Source organism: Salvelinus namaycush, chromosome 13 (genome assembly GCF_016432855.1).
Source record: "Salvelinus namaycush isolate Seneca chromosome 13, SaNama_1.0, whole genome shotgun sequence".
Classification (NCBI taxonomy): Eukaryota; Metazoa; Chordata; class Actinopteri; order Salmoniformes; family Salmonidae; genus Salvelinus; species Salvelinus namaycush.
The window spans coordinates 10,435,430-10,453,109 of record NC_052319.1 but is presented as its reverse complement, the minus strand read 5'-3'; the positions used below and the strand labels follow the sequence as shown (position 1 = coordinate 10,453,109).

At 41.5% G+C, this 17,680-nt stretch overlaps 1 protein-coding gene across 1 annotated transcript in view; it reads right to left on the bottom strand.

The window, feature by feature from the left end:
• Positions 1-13,544: 13,544 nt before the first annotated feature.
• The window catches only part of LOC120058225 (polypeptide N-acetylgalactosaminyltransferase 13), a 53,650-nt gene continuing 49,514 nt past the window's right edge, over positions 13,545-17,680 (bottom strand). Inside the window, exon 12 of the mRNA XM_039006729.1 lies at positions 13,545-17,008. Within this exon, the coding sequence (XP_038862657.1) occupies positions 16,868-17,008 (141 nt within the window). The 3' untranslated portion in view covers positions 13,545-16,867. The remainder of the gene's footprint in view (positions 17,009-17,680) is intronic.

Here is a 17,680-nt window from a genome sequence, read left to right as displayed (position 1 = left end):
AACAAGTATTATAAAGACAGATAAAGGGAGAAGATAAAAAACACAACTATTGTTCAGAGACAATTTCCTTAAGATTTGAAGGACAAATTCACGTCACATGAGTGTTTGCATTTAGCCTACATGCAATGAAACTTCTTGAAGCAGGGCCCCATCCTACAAAATGGAACAACATGTAAAAATTGACAACAAATCAGTAAATGCAACAAGTAGTAGATACAGTTGAAGTCGGAAGTTTAAATACACTTAGGTTGGAGTCATTAAAACTCGTTTTTCATCCACTCCACAAATTTCTTGTTAACAAACTATAGTTTTGGCAAGTCGGTTAGGACATCTACTTTGTGCATGACACAAGTCATTTTTCCAACAATTGTTTACAGACAGATTATTTCACTTATGATTCACTGTATCACAATTCCAGTGGGTCAGAAGTTTACATACACTAAGTTGACTTGCCTTTAAACAGCTTGGAAAATTCCATAAAATCCATGGGTCCACGCAGCCGTCATACTGCTCAGGAAGGAGACGCGTTCTGTCTCCTAGAGATCAACACACGTTGGTGCGAAAAGAGCAAATCAATCCCAGAACAACAGCAAAGGACCTTGTGAAGATGCTGGAGGAAACAGGTACAAAAGGATCTATATCCACAATAAAACGAGTCCCATATTGACATAACCTGAATAGCCGCTCAGCAAGGAAGAAGCCACTGCTGCAAAACCGCCATAAAAAAGCCAGACTACGGTTTGCAACTGCACATACTTTTTGGAGAAATGTCCTCTGGTCTGATGAAACAAAAATAGAACTGTTTGGCCATAATGACCATCGTTATGTTTGGAGGAAAAAGGGGGAGGCTTGCAAGCCAAAGAACACCATCCCAACCGTGAAGCACAGGGATGGCAGCATCATGATGTGGGGGTGGTTTGCTGCAGTAGGGGCTGGTGCACTTCACAAAATAGACGGCTTCATGAGGGAGGAAAATTATGTGGATATATTGAAACAACATCTCAAGACATCAGTCAGGAAGTTAAAGCTTCCCCCCAAGCATACTTACAAAGTTGTGGCAAAATGCATTAAGGACAACAAAGTCAAGGTATTGGAGTGGCCATCACAAAGCCCTGACCTCCCTATTGAAAATTTGTGGGCAGAACTGAAAAAGTGTGTGTGAGCAAGGAGACCTACAAACCTGACTCATTTACACCAGCTCTGTCAGGAGGAATGGGCCAAAATTCACCCAACTTATTGTGGGAAGCTTGTGGAAGGCTACCCGAAACGTTTGACCCAAATTAAACAATTTAAAGGCAATGCTACCAAATACTAATTGAGTGTATGTAAACCTCTGACCCAATGGGAATGTGATGAAAGAAATAAAAGCTGAAATAAATCATTCTCTCTACTATTATTCTGACATTTCACATTCTTAAAATAAAGTGGTGATCCTAACTGACCTAAGACAGGGAATTTTTACTATGGTTAAATGTCAGGAATTGTGAAAAACTGAGTTTAAATGTATTTGGCTAAGGTGTATGTAAACCTCTGACTTCAACTGTAGAGAAAGATTTAGAGCAAAAATCAAAATGCACCCACACAAAGTAGGCTATTGGACTGACAAAGATTCTTACTTCTGTACCAATGTAAAAATTGAAACAACTATTCAGAGACTATTTACAAATGTAGATTACCACTGTCAATAAGATTTAGGCCTGACACAAAATGTAGAGATATGAGCCTGCTTTGACAGTAGCCTACTTTGAATTCAGTGACTGCAGACAGATACTGAGAGAAGATACAAAACACAATTTTAAAAAGTACCCAATTTCCCTAGAAGACATGTAGGACAAGTACATACTTCACACTGTCACTTTAATGTTTACATTTAGCCTACAACATGTCATACAACTTCTGGAAGCATGGCACAGAACACGTAGAGCACCCAAAGGAGGTTCCTACACATCTCCCACTATTTGCCCTGCGTCCACTCCGGATGCACACCACACACCCTCTCTTGCGCCCTTCAAACTTCACCAAGGAGTGGCCTGCTTTCAAATTAGGAGTAACAACTCTTGGTGCCACACACTTGTCTTCCCCGCTCTCGTCCACAGTAGCCATCACAAAGTGGCCATCACAAAGTCATTTTGAATGCCTTCAGGGACCAGCACCTGTGGTTTCTGGGAAGAGGCCTTTGCAGGGTCCCCCACACTGGTCTACTGTCGCCGCACTCAGGGTACCACACATAGGAAGAAATATGCCACGCAATCGCTTTGAGCAGCTATGTAGGTACATGCACTTTTTGGATCCAAATTAGACTTACAAATTTCACAAAGTAAACTGTGTGGGACATGGGTGAGTGATGAGACTTAGGGTAGATGCACTCCATGGAAACGTAGGCTCCCCTCTCTAGTGTGCTCTTCCTCCTCCTCTCCCTCTCCATGTTCCTCTCACCCTCCACTCTTCTCGCTCGACACCTCCCTTCTCTTCCTCTTCGCTCCACAGCTCTATGCCTCCAGTCATCTCTAACTCCCCCCCCCCCCCCCCCCCGCCTTCTGCTGCTGAGCCCTGACTCTCCACATCGCTTCCCTCGCTCACTGACCTAAAGTAACAGAGGGAGAGAGATAGAGAGAGAGAGGGGAACAGAGGAACAAATAGGATACAATTGTGGTCAGGATCATAATCTCTCGCTCTCTCTCTCTTTCAGACACATGTACACACTCTCTCCCTTCCTCTCTTTTCCTCAGCCATACAGATACTCTCTAATAATCACCTCTTAGGTGTTTCCATAATAAAATGTGTATTACAGTTACAACACGCCTCCCATTGCACACACACACACACACACACACACACGTTATGTTCTTCTATCCTTGTGGGGACCTAAAATGGATTTCCATTCAAAATCGTATTTTCCCTATCCCCTAAACCTAATCCTAAACCTTTCCATAACCCTAACCTTAACTGTAACCCAAACCCTAAACCAACTCCTAACACTAACACTAACACTAAACCTAACCACTAACCTCTTACCCTATCCGTAATTCTAACCCTAAACCTAACCCCTAATCTTAAAATAGCCTTTGTCCTCAAAGGGATGTGGGAAATGTCCCCATGAGGGAGAATGTCCCTTGCTTTACTATCCTTGTGGGGACCCACCCCCACACACACACACACACACAGTATAATCATGTGGTACCCCTGGAAGCGTTGCTGCTGCATCTGCAATAGCTAATGGGGATCCTAATAAACTAAACTAAATCATGATGCTATCCAGCACTTTCATTCAATAAATCAGTAAAATCCCATTACACACAACACCCCCACACATATACAGTATCATCATAAAGCTATACAGCACTTGCATTCAATCAGTCAATCATCATTCACAGTGATTTTATAAAGCCCTTAGTGGCCAGATTGTTTCTCAGATCATTATGTGCATATAGTTCTGTCAGACTGATGGGTAATCAGACAGGATAGAGCACACTAAAAGACGTTCATAAATATGTTCATAGATGACCAGCAAGGTTCGATTATAACCGTAAAGGCTGTATATGGTACACACACTTCAAGACCTATGGTCAGATGAATTAGTTAGCTGGTTGTCTTTGTAGAGGGGAAGTGAGACGATCAGGGGAGTGGCAGCGTCCCGAGCAAAGCACAATGTTGCTGCCTCCACTCTACTCTAATTTTCTTGCCTGACAGACAACTACTGAGTTAGATAATGCTATCTTATTAGTTACGAAGCTGGGAGAGTTTCCAAACGAATAGCACCGGCAGAAACAAGCAACTTGTTAGTTGGCTATATAAAAAAAATGTCACTGTAACTCAATATCATTTGAGCTAGCAAACATGACAAACAATAACCTAAGTTCCATAAATAAACACAAATTACTCTAATCTCTATTTCGTGGCTAGTTAGCTGGTTTTCTGTATGGCTAATGATAGGTACTGATCCTTCCTCTCACAGATGATCTGCATGTACAAGCACCATCTGGACTGGACACAGCTAGACAAACGTATCTTTTTGAGAAGATCAGGGAGTTTTGCGACGAAGAGGCTATGGACATCACAAAGTCAAGGGCAGGACAGAAACAGGGTCTCCGAATATAGATTCCCTTGTTCATGCGTGGTTCGGACGGAACAGTCATCAGCACTATCTGCAGTGCCTCTATTCAAATGACTCTCTCCTAACACACACGCCATACGTTGCTGCTACTAATTTTTTTTTATCCTGCTGCTCAGCCACTTTACCCCTGATTGTATTCATATAACTACCTTTTCTATCACTCATATCGTTATTGATATTGTTCTTGTACATACTGTATATTTTATTTATATTGACACCATCTGTTTCTGATATTACTACTATGCAAGTAAGCATTTGGCTGTACCGTTCACACCTTCTGTAGAGACCCATCCACTTAGCAAGACTTAACATAATATTGATATATAACATGAATATTGATGTGTGGTCGTAACATGATTTTGTGACATACCACAACAATATCATGTGACCGTATCAAGTGTCCACCACAAAAATATATGGCGCATCCACATAAATATATGGCGCATGCATCGGTTTATGTACTGTACATGTGCACCTCAGTGAGGTTTCAACTCAGGTTGCATGGCCTTAACTTATGTATGGAATACTATGTGATAAGTGCGTGTGAAACAGTATATAATGTATGCTAATGTATGGTGTGAAGGCATTTGGGCAGTGTTCAAAGCACTTAAGTAAAAATACTTTATATATGTATTTTTGGGTGTATCTGTACATTACTTTATTATTTATATTTTTGGCAACTTTTACTTTTACTTCACTACATTCCAAAAGAAAATAATGTACTTTTTACTCCATCCATTTTCCCAGACACCCAAAAGTACTCGTTACATTTTGACAGGAAAATTGTCGAATTCACACACATTCCTACTGCATCTGTAATGCTCGTCTTCCTCCTCTTCTGAGGAGGAGTAGTAGGAAGGATCGGAGGACCAATGCGCAGCGTGGTAAGTTTTCATATTTTAATAAAGCAAACTGAACACTGAACACTGAACAAAACAACAAAGTGAACATACGAAAACGAAACAGTCCCGTATGGTAAAACACAGACACAGGAACAATCACCCACAACCCACAATGACAAATAGGCTACCTAAATATGGCTCCCAATCAGAGACACCGACTGACACCTGCCTCTGATTGAGAACCATATCAGGCCAAACACATAGAAACAGACAAACTAGACATACAACATAGAATGCCCACTCACATCACACCCTGACCAAACAAAACATAGAAACATACAAAGCAAACTATGGTCAGGACGTGACAGCATCTGATCTGGCAGACTCACTAAACACAAAGGCTTCGTTTGTAAATTATTTCTGAGTGTTGGATTGTGCCCCTGGCTATCCGTCAATAATAAAAAATTGAGAAAAAAATTGTGCCGTCTGGTTTAATATAAAGAATTAGAAATGATTTACTCAAGTATGACAATTTAGTACTTTGTAGAGTGGTATTTTGTTCCACCACTGGATGTGGCTAGGGGTTATAGCATTTATTTCACATGACCCATCAATTTAGACAAGTGTGTCTGGGTAAGCATCTAATATTTATAAAATATTTTTATCTGGATACTTTCTGTTTACCTGGATTTTATTCCTTATTGTAGGCTACTACCACTTTTAGTCTTAATCTTTACTACACTACTCACTGTTTAGCACATGACCTCATGTGAATCCTTAAAGAGATGGGTGGGGCTGGCTTAAGATGGTGTGAACAATGCTGAATGGGTGTAGACAAAGGAGAGCTCTCCAGTAGGTAACAAAACATTCAAAGGCCATTTTCTCAGTGTATCAACTTTCAAAGCAGAATGACTTTCCCATTGTTCCTCAAAAATGCTGTGTATGATACACCATTTTATAGCTCTGAGTCTCTACTTTTATACAATGTAAAAAAAAGCTAAAGCAGTTCTCATGGTAACCAAACAAACAGACTTGCTAGTTTAGCTAACCAAACCATCTGTCCTAGTTTTCCATCATGAAAATGCCAATGCCAATTATGTTTCAAATCGACTTTTGCTTTCAAAGGCATCTCAAACATAGAACATGCAAGAATGAACTATGGCCATAGAATTCTACCATGCAAAAATACTGTGCTTTATAGGGAAATAATGCACGCTCTAGAATACCCTTCAAGCTAAACAGAAACAAGTATTCCACAATGCCATGGAATATGTAGGTATACGCCTTATACCCACTTATTTTTCAGTGAGCATTGTGTATACTCACGGCTTAATCCCCACGATGTGTATCAAAGTAGTGGAGGTATATGCCATATCAATGAATAAAGCTGATGGAACAGATCAGAATGTTTAGCTTAAAATGTTGACAAACTATTATTTTGTCACATTTTAGGCACACGGGGGTAGATCTATGAGCGAATGTTCCAAAACGCAATGAATGGAAAACACCTTTCTAAAATGCGCAGCGCACATGTGACTGGTTTCATGGACAGGGATGGAAATATCTGTTTGAAATGTAGAAAGAGAGGAGATCTAAAGATGCAACAACTATCATGGGTTGCCAATATAACTAGGATTATGCCTTTGGCTGCTAGACAATGAAAGAACGAAAACTAATAGAACAGGAGAAAGCATATGAAGAAGTCAATATAGAATAACTGCCTCCACGTTTCTATGGTGGGATTTTGGCTATAGGGTACTTTGAAGCGAGGTAAGGCATGCCTCCTGATATGAAGTAAAACGTCCAGGTTTCAAACAATTAAGTAACAGGAGAAATATAGCGATGCTAATGATGGGCCTAACCGTACTCTGGTAAACGGAAAGGCTTTCCCAATAACCTTCTCAATGAAATGTTAGCTAGTTACAAAGTAGCCTATGCTTACCTGGCAGAATGATGTCATGCTTACTTGCATCAATACAGTGGTCTTTTGTTTTGCATGTGCTACAGAAATACCACTATCCAAACAACAGTGCTAGGTGCCTGTGCACTTGAACTAAAGGGTAACTACACAAAAAAATCAAAATTTCTTAGATTTTTTCCCCAGACCTCAAAAGTGGTCTTGTGATGTGGTGTAAGCATTGTTATGGACTTACAATATCAAATGCTGTTATTTTTCTATTAAAAAAGTGTGACTTTGAAAGCAAAAACATGAAAAAAATGGGGAAAATCAGAAACCTGTGAATTTCTGACTCAGTTGACAGACTCATTTATCTGTTTCAATAGTAGACCTTCAATTAGCCTACTTGCACTTGCAATTAGCCTACTTGCACAGTACAGCTTGGGTTGGCCTGACTGTGAAAGACCAATATGGGGTTTATAATGTTAGGTCATTCATAGTGTATGTCACTGCTTCTCATACAACTTTCCTTCGCCATGTCGGCCGTTTGGGAAATAGTATAGTATACCCACTTCTCAGGCACCATTACACCACTACACACAGAGAGACAAAATGCCAAAATTGTGTGCAGGTCCCAGACCACATACAATCGTTCGGAAGATAATTTTTTTATCAGAAAACGCTTCGTAATCAGCAAGTATACACTAACAGTAAAATATTTACTCTACAGCCCTTCCCAACAATGCAGAGACAAAAAAGATAAACAATAGACAAATTGAAAAATAGTAACACAAGGAATAAATACATGAGTAAAGATAATTTCGCTATATACAGTGCATTCGGAAAGTATTCAGACCCCTAGACTTTTTCCACATTTTGTTACGTTACAGCCTTATACTAAAAGTGATTAAATAAATGTTTTCCCTCATCAATCTACACACAATACCCCATAATAATTTTTTGCAAAAAACTAACAGAAATACCTTATTTACATAAGTATTCAGACCCTTTGCTTTGAGACTCGACAGTGAACTCAGGTGTATCCTGTTTCCATTGATCATCATTGAGATGTTTGTACAACTTGATTGGAATCCACCTGTCATATATTCAATTGATTGGACATGATTTGGAAAGGCACACACCTGTCTATATAAGGTCCCACAGCTGACAGTGCATGTCAGAGCAAAAACCAAGCCATGAGGTCAAAGGAACTGTCCATAGACCTCCGAGACAGGATTGTGTCGAGGCATACATCTGGGGAAGTGTACTGAAACATTTCTGCAGCATTGAAGCTCCCCAAGAACACAGTAGCCTCCATCATTCTTAAATGGAAGAAGTTTAGAACCACAAAGACTCTTCCTAGAGCTGGCAGCCCGGCCAAACGGAGCAATGGGGAGAAGGGCCTTGGTCAGGGAGGTGACCAAGAACCCGATGGTCACTCTGACAGAGCTTCAGAGTTCCTCTGTGGAAATGGGAGAACCTTCCAGAAGGACAGCCATCTCAGCACCACTCCACCAATCAGGCCTTTATGGTAGTGTCCAGATGGAAGCCATTCCTCAGTAAAAGGCACATGACAGCCCGCTTGGAGTTTGCCAAAAGGCCCCTAAAGACTCTCAGACCATGAGAAAAAAGATTCTCTGGTTTGATGAAACCAAGATTGAACTCTTTGGCCTGAATGCCAAGCATCAAGTCTGGAGGAAACCTGGCACCATCTCTACGGTGAAGCATGGTGGTGGCAGCATCATACTGTGGGGATGTTTTTCAGTGGCAGGGACTGGGAGACTAGTCAGGTTTGAGGGAAAGATGAACGGAGCAATGTACAGAGAGATCCTTGATGAAAATCTGCTCCAGAGTGCTCAGGACCTCAGACTGGGGCGAAGGATCACCTTCCAACAGGACAACGACCCTAAGCACACAGCCAAGACAACGCAGAAGTGGCTTCAGGACAAGTCTCTGAATGTTCTTGAGTGGCCCAGCCAAAGCACGGACTTGAACCTGAACATCTCTGGAGAGACCTGAAAATATCTGTGCAGCGACGCTCTTCGTCCAACCTGACAGAACTTGAGAGAATCTGAAGAGAAGAATGGGAGAAACTCCCCAAATACAGGTGTGCCAAGCTTGTAGCGTCATACCCAATAACAATTTAGGCTGTAATCACTGCCAAAGGTGCATTTACAAAGTACTGAGTAAAGGGTCTGATCACTTACGTAAATGTAATATTTCAGTAAAAAACTAAATATATATATATATTTTAGAATAAGTGGGAGCCACATTCTCACATTTGGACTCATCAGACCAAAGGACAGATTTCCACCGGTCTAATGTCCATCGTTCATGTTTCTCGTGCAAACCTGTCATCAAGGCAAAGGGTGGCTACTTTTAAAGGGTGGCTACTACTTATATTTTGATTTGTTTAACACATTTTTTGGTTACTACATGATTCCATATTTGTTATTTCATAGTTGTTCTGTCTTCATTATTATTCTACAATGTAGAACATAGTAAAACTATTGAAAAACCTTTGAATGAGTAGGTGTGTTCAAACAGACTGGTGCAGACTGTGACTGTATATTAACAGATACATAGATATAGAAATACACTGCACTTTTCCCCACTTTCGTCAAGTGTATTCAGCTACTGTGAACAACTTCAAACACTCACTCAGTAATTTCCCAACCAATTTGACATGTGTTGGTGTCCCATCTGGTTTTTCAAGATCAATATGAGTGTTGAGGCTGTTTGTTTGCAGCCAGCATCTCATTAGCGCTCGTCTTCATCCATTTGCTGTTATCTCACCTCAAGTCTGTACACGTCTGTACAGTACAAATGATCACATTCTAAAAACAGCACATAGTCTGTGGCTGGCTAAAACCAACATAACACTTGCCAAATTAGGGATTGTGTAACAGCTAACATGTTTAATGTGCGTCCAATAGCAGCGTGTGTCTGAAGCAATAATTCAAGTCTCTCGAGGGAAAGAGGGAAGGGAACAATTTTTACCAGGCAGCAGTCGCCGAGGCCTTCATTATACCAGGTAGAAGAAGAAGAACACAAACGAACTGCAGCATTCAGTCATTTTATAATGAGTATGGGGTGACACAGGTCACCTTATATGTGTTCTTCCCTCATTAAGAGGAAGAGGCTAGTCAGATACTGATTCCTGTGCAAAGATGAAGCCATTAGCTTTGGCTGGACAAAGTCTGCTCTTGTGCTGTGAGCTAGAGGTTTTTAATTGCTATGTTTCCGGACACATACAGCTCAACTTTTGCCAGGCATCCGTACCCTGTCACAACACTTGACAATGTGTCTGTCTGCACATTTAGTAGATATGCTACTTAGGCCTAACTGGATAACTTAGTGTACATGTGTATTGAGTCACTGTGTTAACCTGTTGTGTTCTTATTACTGTGCAATCATTCTTAGTACAGTGTAACAAGCAACGACATTTACACGGTACAAGAAGAGGTCAACAGTAAGCTGCTCATTACACAGTCGTAAGAAGACGGTGAAGTGTTACCCTCCTCTGTTCTATTGCTTTTTGTCCAATTCAGACCGTGTTAGGCTATTCTGAAAATCATTAGCATTAAAACAGCTACTTGTTTCCATGTGGATTCACTCTTGCCGCACAGACGTCAGAATCAAAGCAAGTAAATTACACAGCTAGCATTGACATATGGTGCAAGGGAGTCTGCTATTGCGCGGCTATTTATGGCTGCTCCCGGCTAGGTCAGTCAGTCACAAGGGACCCTTCGAAAATGCTGTCTGAACAATCCCTTTAATTGTGAGCAATGCCTTTAACCCACACATTCACACGCAATTAGTTTTATATTTTCAGTTTCCTACTGCATGTGTCACTCAAAAGTACTTAGAGGATTTGGGTTAGAGGTTGATCTTGAGTCTCTTCACAGTTCACACACTGGAAGGCTGTTGAGTTATGCAACATTGTACACTAAACTGGGGGGGGGGGGGGGGAAATGCAGATTCATTCTTGTCTCAAGATTATCCTAAAAGGGGGTTCGGGGATCTGTAATGCACATTGCAAAGAGTACAGAAAAAAACACTCCCTAGTTGTGATCGCACATATAAAAGGATGATATCAGGTTTTCTATTCCATTTCAAGTGAATGGTATTTAAGATTCCCATCATCGCCAAATCTTGTGTCAGGAAATGTTATAGGCCTACTCTGCTACTCAAGATACTTTTTAGCCAATATACTGTCTCCCATCAGAGCTTAATGGAAGAAAGTTTGACATTCTTGTGTAACCCATTTCATAAAAATAGCCTGGGCAAGACCTGATAGGACGTCCAGGATTGATTTATTAACCTAATCAGAGAGACGTAGGGGACATGCATTTATCGTGCACTTTGTATCAGCAGAGATGGCACTTGAGGTCATTTGCTGGGGAGAACAGCCAATCACTTGACAAGATCTTCTCTCATTTCCCTTCCCATCTCACTCCATAATCCTTCTGGTCAGGGATACTGCATGGGCCATGCTTCTGGTTTGATATTAGGTTGGTTGATTAGGCACCCTATTTCTCACCAATGCTGTTTTCCTCTATTTGAAATACTATACAACCTTGTTTCATTGTGACTATGTTGATTTCCAAACGCAGCTCAAGGTTTATCAGCAATCCTCTGTCCACGAAAGAAATGGGTTGTGATTGCCTCTCAGCAAAGACAGCGTTTTAACTCGATCTGGGAACATGGCCTCCGTCCCAAATAGCCCACTCTTCCTCATATGGTGCACTACTTTTGACCAGAGCTCTGCCATTTGCGATGCACAGTTGGCCACTCCGTACTGAAACAATAATAGGCCATCATACATTCTTCTGTCATGTAACATGAGAGCGTGTAGTGGCTAATCTAAAATACCTGAGTGATTGCATCACAGCTGGGTCAAATGGACAGAGCCACTGAGGCACACAATAAACTGTCAACATCTTGTGGTGATCAAACGATATTACATCTGTCCAAGATCTGAGATGATTGTCTTCCATACAGTAGATCAGCTTTTCTTTAACCATATATATAGTGTATAATTATTATAAAGGGTTGTGGGTCAGAGTTAATACATACTGGCAAACCATTTCACTCATATAAGATACTGTATTGCAAGACATAAACACCCCTGAATGAGTAACTACACAAATGGAATTCATACTTTATTTTACAGTATTTTTGTAGGCATCCTTTTCATAAACACAGGAAACAGCTAGTCCTATATGGATGTTTTCATTGTCTAGAATAGCAGCACAACGGGGCTTGTTGCTAATGCACCAGCTCCTGGTGATTGAACATTGTTTACCACACAATTACTGTGGTTAGCAGAAGGGTTCCTCCTTCTAATCACTGACTTACTGTCTAAATGGCTATTACCACATAGAAGTTGTTTTTTACAATCACTTCCCTTAAACATGTCAATATCCAGATTGCACCAGGGATTGCACAACCACCGTCCACGTCAGTGGCTTCTGCAGCAGTCACTGCAGATTGTCGAGGGTCCGCGTCCAAAATGGAACCCTATTCCCTATATAGTGCACTACTGTTGACCAGAGAGGTGCATCAAAAAATAGTACACCATCTAGGGAATAGGATGGCATTTGGGTCGCTGTCCAGATCTGTACATTTGAGATGTACTACTACAAGACAGACACCTCTCCCGTGGCAATGGATCAGTCTCCACAGTCTCCCACACAGTCTTGCCTCAAACCATCTCTAATTAAAGCTATGTTTCATTCTGGGCACAGTGGAAGTGCAGGTCCCCACAACAATTAAGGGCAGGCTTACTCCTCTGGACCTCTGATCCTGTGTGAGAAGAAAGGGGGCATCCAGGGTGCTGATTATCCCTCCTCTCTCCCCATTATTGGATTCACTTCTCCGACTGAATAAAATCCCATATATCGAGCGCACTAGCAAGGAGAGAGAGGCTGGCAGACACACACGATCATGTACATATCAGACACGAGGAGAAAGAGAGGACAAACACAGTATAGGACTGTGGCCTTCCTCCCTTGCATTTAATCGTGAGGGTGTTGATGTTGGGAAGGAGATGAAATGAATGGTGTGAATAGCGGAACACATTTAGGGGACGGTGAATGTAGTAGCTAATGCACTGCCGTTTCTTCAGGATACTGGATGTGAAACGTCTCTATAATCACGACCGAGGACGCTGGTGTATAATGGCCCATAAATCGTGTGAGTGTTGGGGCTTTTCAAAGCAGGCGTGTCGGAATTGCAATCCCTTTTTTTTTGTTACAGTAAGTCCATGCTGCTACAGGAGACGAACACAGACGTGAAAGCGTTAAATCCCCGGCTGTCTCCATGGTGAGGGGCACTAATCATGCAGTACCTCTTAGCGCCACAGCGAGCCCAGTCAGATAAGGCTTCCATTATGCTCTTATTTTAGACCATCTCATCCCTGTAATAGACTGGCAGCCCTGTGTGGCTGTCTTATTTATCCCCATGTGTCCTGATTTGTCTGTCCAGGCCCCGCAGCAGCCCGCAGGTGTGAGCCAGGCTGATTGATGCTAGCTTAGGGTGCCTGCCTCCCTGCCTGCCTCGGAGTGCCTTGCTGCCTGCCGCTGTGCAGAGGTGCTGAAGTGTTGTGCAGCCAAACTCAGATTGGGCCCCATGAGGAGTCATTAATTACACTGGAGTGGTTGCCTTGGAGAGGTTTACAAATATTTATTCTAAAAACCCTCCCATTCTCTGATGTGGGTGGGGAAAAGGGAAATATACAGTAAAGCAATTAAGTTATGCCATTACATGTAATATTATGCAAATATGCTTTGAGACAGTTATCCAGCAATGTAAGGCCTCTATAAACCAAATTAGTGTGAAATCGTTTGTCGTCAAGACCTCAACCTTAGACCGAGTCTTATTGGAAGCCATTTTCAACTGAGATTCAATCTGATCGCGCTTTGTCGACAACGTGCCATTTAAAAGGTAGTTTCAGATTGAGCCGACATATTTACATTTGAGTCATTTATCAGACACTCTTATCCATAGCGACTTACAATTAGTGCATTCATCTTAAGATAGCCGGGTGAGACAACCACATATAAACAGTCATAGCAAGTACATTTTCCCGCAATAAAGTAGTTACTATCAAAGTCAGTGCTAGAAGGAAAATACATATATCTTTTTTATATGCAGCATTTACCGTGAATGTGGTCTCCGCGAAAGCGGGAACATTGCCTTTAAAAGACACATTGTCGGCAAAGGGCAATCAGATTGAATCCCGGCCCCAGTTTATACTGGACCTTCTCCATAGGCTAACCCTAGACCTGACCTAGCAACTATTAATGAGCGTATTATTGAGCCATGGTTAAAGTGCCACCAGGCTCCTAGTAGATATTAAGGCTGAGTCCCAAATGGCACCCTATTCCCTCTATAGAGCACTACTTTTGACCAGGGACCTAGAGCCCTATGGGCCCTGGTCAAAAAGTAGTGCAGTATATAGAAAACAGGATGCCACTTGGGACGCATCCCTAGAGCTAAGGAGGAGATGGGAGACACGGTGGCCCTAAAAGCTTCAACAGAAACGTTTCATCAACAACAGATTTATTCGATTTGTCGTTCACAGTTTCATTGGTTCGTATCATCCCCCATTAATCAAACACATGTGGCAGATTCCATCAAGATACTTTTTTCATTTCTTCTTTTTGGGGGTTTTTACAAAAATGTACAAACAGGTAACACACATCAGCTTAGACCAATACATGTACAGCGTAACAGTTCAAAATTCAAACACAATCTATAGTACATTCCTATTGTAGTACCATGCATGTAAAGATAAGCTACGGGGTGAAGTTTCCCCTACTGTAGGTACAGATCTAGGATCAGCTTCCTCTTCCCCAATCCTAACCTTAACTAGGGGGATATGAGTCTAGGGGCAACTTCACCCTACACCTAAAGATAATCTAGGTGAAACTAAACGATAAATATATATGAACGTAAACAGAGTTAATTTCATTTGAGTCTGAATGCCAAACAAACAGTAGGCATAGATATGACAGTGTTCAAGCATTGAGATAGTTAGAATCTGTTTTAGTACAGTAATGTCCATTAGGTAGTTTGTGGGTTTTTGCTGATGAACCTCTAAAACACATTGCACATTTCATAAACCCCTAGAAAGCATGAACAGAGTTCCATTGATATTTCTGAACAGCCGCACAGCAATGGATTCAATTACATAACCAAGCCACGTTCTACATTTCAACGGGGCTTTCAAGTTTTACAGCGTCTTAGAAAAATAATTGGTTCTGTATGTACAGTTACTGTGACGATGAAAACATGTTGGTGGCATTATTTATTTACACTACCGGATGTCAGCTGGTCCGGTTCGACAATCCATTGAAAAACATAGTCGATACGTTTTCTAAAATGTTGACCATATCAAGACATTTTGTATTCGTCCCAAATGGTACCCTATTACCTATATAGAGCACTACTTTAGACCAGAGCCCTAGGAGACCTGCTCAAAAATAGTACAATAGGGTACGATTTAGGATGCATGTTTGACTGATGATCAAAATGGCACAGTAAAGTGGTAAAATATGATGAGTTTTGTTTAGTCTCATTATACTGTTGCCATTGTTCAAATTGATTGATTCACTATGCTGAGATGTTTCGGAGAGCTTTAGACTTCACAATAGCTTAATTAAATAAACAAGAAACTTGATATTCAAACCGACATTGTAAATGCACTCACAGCCTTTTTATGTCTACAGATCATTTTTGCTTTATGTTTAGATCGGGCAAATTATATGTTATAAAGAACCGTGCAAATGATGAGTGAACTATTATAAGAAAAGTGATGGACATAATGTATAAGTTGAATAAGGAAACGTATCCAAAATAAACGATACATTCATAATTCAATGTTTGGGGAGCGGACCGTGCTACAGTGCAGTAGAAACAATTTCAACAAATAACTGCATTCTGTGACAACTACTCCGGTTGACTTTGAGGCAAAGCTTGTCAAGATTTTTCCTTTCTCCACATTCCTTGACCAATTCAATAATTGACATTTCTCTTAAGGCATACCGTATCAATCCAAGTAACTTTGGCCTCAGATATACAATTGTGTTTTGAAACAGTGTTATGACATGACATATCTATTTCCTGTAATACAAAGGGACAGTGCAAACCTTTATGCCATGAGCATTGAAGCAAAAAGCTTCCCGAAATTACATTTGTAATGCAAATTGGATAATGGTAAATTAGATTTGACAGCTATATGCCTCCATGCATGAGTTCTGTATCACCTCTAATGTTTCGAGTTTTGTCAGCCTCTTGATATGTACCCATCAACAACAGCAACCCTTACCCCTGACCCTCAGACGTACATGTGGCTCCAACATATATATGAATTGGGGGTGTACAATGTCCGAACAGAATCATCTCTTTTCAGGGTTACACTTTAAACACACACTTATGTACAGAGCCAGAGTACATAGTCTGTGAGACCCCACAGACGCACAAATGGTGTCCTGCTATTGGTGCTGCTGCTGTACAAAAGTCGCAACTATGAACACACACACGACCAGGATTGAGAGCCATCTGACATATACAGTACCGTCAGTGCGATAGTCACTCTGATTCCAGCTTCCTCCATATGTAAAAGTGTAAGTCACCGTCACTTCAGACCCGTTCATATGATTCAACCATACAGATATTTCTGGCTGAGAGTGTGCACGCCAGCCTCTTGCCAGCCACTGTGTGTAATACTGATTGAATGAGAGGATCAGAATCGCAGATAAAGCCCTTGCCAAGCCTCCGAAGCCCCATGAAAAATAAAATGAAAAAAAAAACACAGGCTGCTACCTGCCTGCTTCTTCCCCCACCTGCGAGTGTTGAAGGAGGCAGGAGCGTGTGCATGATAAAAGATACCTGGTGGAGCGAGGCAAAGGTAGTGGCCAGAGGAAGCGAAGTGGGCAGTGGTTCAGGTGGGGGCGAAACTGGCCAGGGCGGTGGTGAGTGAAGGTGGAGGTCCTGCTCCTGGTCAGATCAGAGCGTCAGTGTCATGTTGCGGAGGAACCACTGCTGGGAGCGGCTGCCTGTGCAGTCTCTCAGGGTGGGCACCATCTTGTCCTCCTCAGTAGGCATGTCCAGACACTGGTTACTGTTGACGTGCAGCAGGGTCAGCCGCTGGGGAGAGAGGCGCAGGCAGACAGAGGCAGAAACGGGCACACACACACACACACACACACACACACACACACACACACACACACACACACACACACACACACACACACACACACACACACACACACACACACACACACACACACACACACACACAAAGGTGAATGAGCATTATGCATTGAACACATAGGCTGGGTTCTTGGCCTCTGCTCCACCTTACAGCCAGAAAGATGGTTACTGGGAAGATTAGAGATATTTCGAAATTGATGTCTTCCACCCGCTAATACAGATTTTGCAGTATATTTTCCAGCAGGTTGTATGTGGATTACATTTCATTTACAGAAACATCATCATTGGGTATTGAAATTATGCTGATTTATGTTGCACTATATAAGTGTCAAGTCTTTCTACATTAATTTTGTGATAAAAATCAAGGCTCTTGAATGAATCTCTGGACTTTTACCTCAAGAGGATTCATTTTGTAGAAATCAATCTTTTGAGTGTCGATAATCTTTTGAGTGTTTCCTCGTGTCGATAATCTTTTGAGTGTTTCCTCGTGTCGATACTTAAGCCCCAAGACTAACGGCAAGGAGAGGTAACATAAAATGTCTTAATTAACCAGTTATGGCCACTTGCTCTCTCTTTCTCAGAGTTACTGTACTTTGCCATTGT